The sequence below is a fragment of the Argiope bruennichi genome, chromosome 5 (assembly GCF_947563725.1).
Source record: "Argiope bruennichi chromosome 5, qqArgBrue1.1, whole genome shotgun sequence".
NCBI lineage: Eukaryota > Metazoa > Arthropoda > Arachnida > Araneae > Araneidae > Argiope > Argiope bruennichi.
In genome coordinates this window covers 21,667,635-21,673,711 of record NC_079155.1, presented here as the reverse complement: position 1 = coordinate 21,673,711, position 6,077 = coordinate 21,667,635, and the positions used below count along the sequence as shown (strand labels likewise).

At 28.3% G+C, this 6,077-nt stretch overlaps 1 protein-coding gene across 1 annotated transcript; it reads left to right on the top strand.

Moving 5' to 3' along the window:
• The first annotated feature begins 330 nt into the window (after window positions 1–330).
• LOC129968203 (piggyBac transposable element-derived protein 2-like) lies at window positions 331–2,184 on the top strand. Its single transcript, XM_056082056.1, has 2 exons — window positions 331–689; window positions 795–2,184. The coding sequence occupies exons 1-2, from the start codon at window positions 331–333 to the stop codon at window positions 2,182–2,184; spliced, it is 1,749 nt and encodes a 582-aa protein (XP_055938031.1).
• Window positions 2,185–6,077: the final 3,893 nt, after the last annotated feature.

Here is a 6,077-nt window from a genome sequence, read left to right as displayed (position 1 = left end):
ATTTACTATTAAATGTTTTCCTAGGTCCATTAAAAAAATCATATGCATAAAATGAACTATTAAAATTCGTTTATTAGGCTTTTTATGATAAAGCGAATATTTAAAAAAAATTTAAGCCACAATATGTATCTGTAGCCATTTGGCAACATCATGCAGGAAGGATGCGATGAACAATTCAACTCAACACTGTAGTTCAGAAAGCATGTGCTTTGTTTATACTACTTATGTTACATTTTGTCTTTCTTTTTTGTCTTTGCAGTTTTAATTATGAGTTTTGTGATATAATTAGAAGCAATTTATTTTTTCTTTGAAATTCTATAAGCTAGAATAATGGAAGAGCATAGGTCTGTTTACTTTGTTGATACAGATGGTAAAAAGAAATTATTGACAGATGAAATATGGAATGCTCTTTCGAGTGGAAGCGATGATGATTTTGATGATAGCGATGAAGATCCTACATTTAATCCTAATGTTCTCTTCAATAGAAATTCAGAAGATATTTCTGACAATAACAATGATTCTGAATCATCTGAAAATGAAGTGAATATTCAAAACGAAAGTTCGACTTCAGGTAACAAGACATTAGAGGAAAAAAGTAAGAAAGTTAAAAAGGAAAAAATTAAACTTGTATGGAAGAAAAAGTCTTTGCAAGTAAATCCTGAAATCATAACTTTCAGTGGAGATACACAGTTACCTCAAAATATTTTGAATTTGGAAACACCTTATGAGTTTTTTTCATATTTTTTTCATCCGGATCTCATAACTTTTATTTCTGAACAAACTATTCTATATAGTGTACAACAGACACCTGAGAAACCTCTGAATGTAACATCATCTGATATAAGAAAATATTTGGGAATTTGTATATTGAGTTCTGTATCAAGTGTTAAAGATTTTAGATTGTACTGGAATCCTGCTGTTGGAATATCTCTCATTCAAAATTCTATGCCCGTTAACGAATTTGAAAAAATAAGAAGATATCTTCATTTCAATGACAATAATGCATTTTCAACTGATTTGCAAGGAGGCCAGGATAAGTTTTTCAAACTGAGACCTTTGATTGATGAACTTCAAAAATCTTTCCTTTCCATTCCTATGGAAGAATGTTTATGTGTCGATGAACAAATGTGTGCTACTAAAGCTAGACACCATTTAAAACAGTATATGCCTGACAAGCCCCATAAATACGGTTACAAACTCTTCATTTTGAGTGGAGTATCCGGATTTGCATACAATTTCGAGATTTATGGTGGCAAAGAACTTGATGTTGCTAATATACTTCAAGAGCCTGATTTAGGAGCTAGTAGTAATGTAGTTATTAGATTAACTCGTCCTGTTCAAGAAAATGTTAATCACAAACTTTACTTTGACAATTATTACACTTCTATTCCTCTGCAAGTATATTTGAAGAAAAAGGGAATTTTATCTCTTGGAACTATTAGAAGAAATAGAATTCCAGACTGCAAACTTCCAACTGAAAGGGAGCTGAAGTTACAAGTTCGTGGATCCATCACTGAATTTGTGGCTGAATATGATGGCTGTGAACTGTCAAATGTATCATGGAAAGACAATAAAACTGTCACAATGCTCTCTACATTTGCTGGTACAAACCCGGTAAGTGAAGTACAGCGCTTTGACAGGAAACAAAAATGTCATGTAAAAGTAAATTGCCCTTACGTTATAAAAACTTACAACAAGCACATGGGAGGTGTGGACTTACTTGACAGTTTGATTGGAAGGTATAAAATAATAATGCGAAGCAAAAAGTGGTATTTTCGGTTGTTTTATCATTTATTAGACCTGACGATTATCAATGCTTGGTTGCTGTATAAGAGAGTGCACAAACAAAAGCGTAACAGTGAAAAGCCTATGAAACTTGTTACTTTTAGATTGCAGTTAGCAGAAACTTTGTGCTTACATGGACAAGTAAAATCACTAAAAAGAGGGAGACCATCAAGTGCAGAGGAAACAGTTGGAAAACAATCAAAAAAAGCTTGTCGAAAAGAGCCTCCAAAAGATATTAGATTTGACAGAATTGATCACTGGCCAGAGCATTCTACAAATAAACAACGATGTAAAATGTTGAATTGTAAAGGATTTACAAGAGTACAGTGCATGAAATGCTCAATTCCTCTATGTTTTTATAAAGAGAAGAACTGTTTTAGAGACTATCATTTACAGTAATTTTTCTCTCTGGAATGCATGGTGTAGCCATTTGGCACAGTTTGTTTTTTTATTTTTTATGCTTAACTGCATGATGTTGCCACTTGGCAACAAACTAACATTTAATTAAAAAATAATGAAAATTTAGACTTAATTTTTTTTAAATATTTTTTCATGTTTTATCATTACACTCTATTACATATATATTTTTTTCAAGGAAAAATAAAAAATCATGCAGTGTAGGGTTAAATATAATAGATATATGGCTAAGCGATATAAATAGATGTCAATTTATCATCTGTTCTCTCTCGTATTTAATATGTCCCCCTTTGAGAAATAATTCGAAAATAAAATTTCAAACGTTTCTTCTTTTCTGTTACACATCAGTAATATATATATATATATTAATATGTAGCAATTATTTTATGTGAAGCAGAATGCAGTTTGAAGACAGTGCTTTTAATTTCGTGACGTCTTTTTATTTCATTTTGAAGAAGCAGGCATATGTACAAGCGATGAGCATACAGAACGACACAAAAAAGGAATGAGGAAAAGCTATTGGACATTTTATCCCTAGTCTTATATAACCTCAGATTTTGATAGGGAAAATATTTCTTTATAGTGCTAATATATTAATAAGATTCTGATAGGGATTTCCGACGCATGTCAATCACATGTAAGGGAAACACAGGGATCTTTTAAGAAAGAATGTGCTTACTGGACATTTTTTACCCCCTCACGCCGAGCGTGTGAAAGTATCGACGTTTAGCCGATTCAGCAGTTTTATAAAGTTTATCTTGAATTAATTAAGAAAAGACAGTGGAATTGGATCACGAAATAAGAGAATATTTTAGAATGAAGTTACTATGGGCTAAATTAAGATAAAATCTTGGAAATTACTTAAGTTGAAATAAAATTTTAAAATATCATTATATATATATATATATATATATATATATATATATATATATATATATATATATATATATATATATATATAGGAAACTCCTTAAAAGGTTATTTTTATAGAAATTTTCGATTGCAGAAATTTGATATATGAGAATTCGATTATAATGAAAGCTAAACAATGGACAGTGATTGATGATATTTATCCTTATTTGACAAATGATTGTTTTATCAATAATTTGAAAGTATCAGAAACTATGAAAAAATGGCATTCATTTCGATATGGATTTTTAATCTAATTTTTTAGTTCAATAATTTAGCACATTACGTTCATCTATAATCTTTAGAAAGCACACATAATAAAAAGTTTCTTGGAAGAATATTCTTTGGCGGATTTTTATGATAGGTTTAAAAAAAGCTTTAGGTGGTGTATAATCAATAAATTGTCTGAGCAATTTTTTTTTCTTGCATACTCTCTAATAAAGGTATTTTCGACGCCCCGCATACAATTTAAAATCTTCGATATGGTTATGAAAGTCTTCCATGGGCCTTACAGCGAAAAATAGTTACGAAATATTGATCTTCAGAGAAAATTTGACAATTTTACTGAATTTATCGGGCAGTCTTCGGCAATTTATTTGGCGATTAATCTCTAACCACAAATACCTGAAAATCGAATTTTTATTTTGGATGTTTCTTTTTCCGCCCGACTGAAGGGGACTAAGAGCGCCAAAAAATTTTCCCACAATTTTGACAAAAAATATTAATTTTATGATAGGTAAATATTATCTGTGCATAAAAATAAATTTCTGAAATAGTTTTTTTCAGATTCCAGAGTATTAAATTTAAATATTTTAAATTAAAAAAAAATAATAATCTTTTTTTTAAATGCTTCTTCTCGCACAATTTTCAATAATTTTTTTTTTCGAAATTTCTTTGAAAGGGACCTCACAATATATTAAACGGAATTAAGAATCGCAATTTTGATATTTATATTAATTTCTAAAAAACAATTTGCTCAAAATTTTGAGTGAAATTTTTTGAAAAATATCAAATTTCTTTTCACTTTGAACATTTTTAGAAAAAATTTTAACCAAAATTTTTAATTAAATCAACATGTCATGTGTAAGTCCAAAGTCATCAGTTTTATTAATATATATTGTTATAATATTTATTAAGGACTTTTATTAATATTATTGTTATAATATTATCATATATAGGTATTAAGAGAAAAAAAACTTAGAAAATATTCACTTTTTTCATTCAATAATTTTTTTAGTCAAAATATTTATTAAATTATTTGCATTTTTGTTTATCAAATACCTATTAATACTCAAAAAAAAATTCTAGACCATTTGATTGAAATTTAAATGAAATGAGTCATTTTGAAGATGATTATAACCAGTGAGAAATTCAACCGAAAAAACAAGCTGAAGCAGTAAAACTATGTGAAAGCAATATTTAACCGTTGCAATCTCAAACAACTATCCTACCTTTTAACTCAAGGGGAAAATAAAGTGGCTTGGCTACTTGCGCATGAAATATGTTTGATTTAAACACTGGAATTGGGCTTGGCACCTGATTCAAGGTTAAATAAAATGTCCGATTGTTTTGAAATTTTCAGATTAATAATTCAAGGGTTCAATGATCATTTTAAACTCAAAATCAGAAAATCGATAATTTCATCGATTTTCCAAAATTCCTAGGGCACCGACTCTACTGAAACAAAAATTTGACACAGAATTACAACTGAAATCACTAGATAACATATCAAATTCAATGTGTTTAAGTCTTTGTGTTTTTAGTTATTGTGGTTACGTGCTTGCGAAAGTGCTGAACAATATATAGTTAAACCTTTGCAAGATATGATTCAAAATTTGATGAAAAGATATATTTTAGATGCTTATAATGTGTATCAAATTTTATTAACCTAGCTAATTACGCTTTTTGTTATTATGGTCGAATAGACAGAGATTCTCTGAATGGATTTGGTTCACGATTTGAAAAGAATCTATAAATTTAGTGTGAAGTCTATATACAATATTTCATCCATTCAGCTCAAAGCGAATTTACGTTATCATGTGGAAAGACAGATACACGGACATAATTTCAAAAATGTGTTTTCGGACTCATACAGGTCTGAAACTTAGGGATTTATCAAAATCTCGAGTTCGGATTTCGTTGATGATTACAATACGTTCTCTATATTTCGTTTACTAGAAAGTAAAAATATACAAAGAGAAAAAATAGTAGCAAAACTGTAAAAGTAATGCTGTTATAGTAATTTTTTTCAACCGTCGTTAGGCAACAATTACTTAGAATGTTACCTTGATAAATTAATCACTTCCAAACGATTCGAAAAATGACATTTAAGAATGGGCTAATCCTACTCGCGCCGTATCCAATGCTCCCCGAACATTTTCAATTAACTTTTTTTTTTTTTTTTTTTTACTGAATTCAGATTTTCCAAAAGGCCTATTGTAAATCCTCAACAATTAAATTTTGCAAAATAGTCAGTAATGTTTATGCATCCTAAACAAAATTCTACATAGTTTATTATTAATCATATAAAAATGCATTAAACTATTTTTTATAAATAGAATAATTAATAGAATAATAGTCAGCAATGTTTATGCATCCTAAACAAAATTCTGCATAGTTTATTATTAATCATATAAAAATGCATTAAACTAATTTTTATAAATAGAATAATTAATAGAATAATAGTCAGTAATGTTTATGCATCCTAAACAAAATTCTACATAGTTTATTATTAATCATATAAAAATGCAATAAACTAATTTTTATAAATAGAATAATAGTCAGTAATGTTTAGGCATCCTAAACAAAATTCTACATAGTTTATTATTAATCGTATAAAAATGCAATAAACTAATTTTTATAAATAGAATAATTAATAGAATAATAGTCAGTAATGTTTATGCATCCTAAACAAAATTCTACAAAGTTTCATTATAAATCATATAAAAATGCATTAAACTAATTTT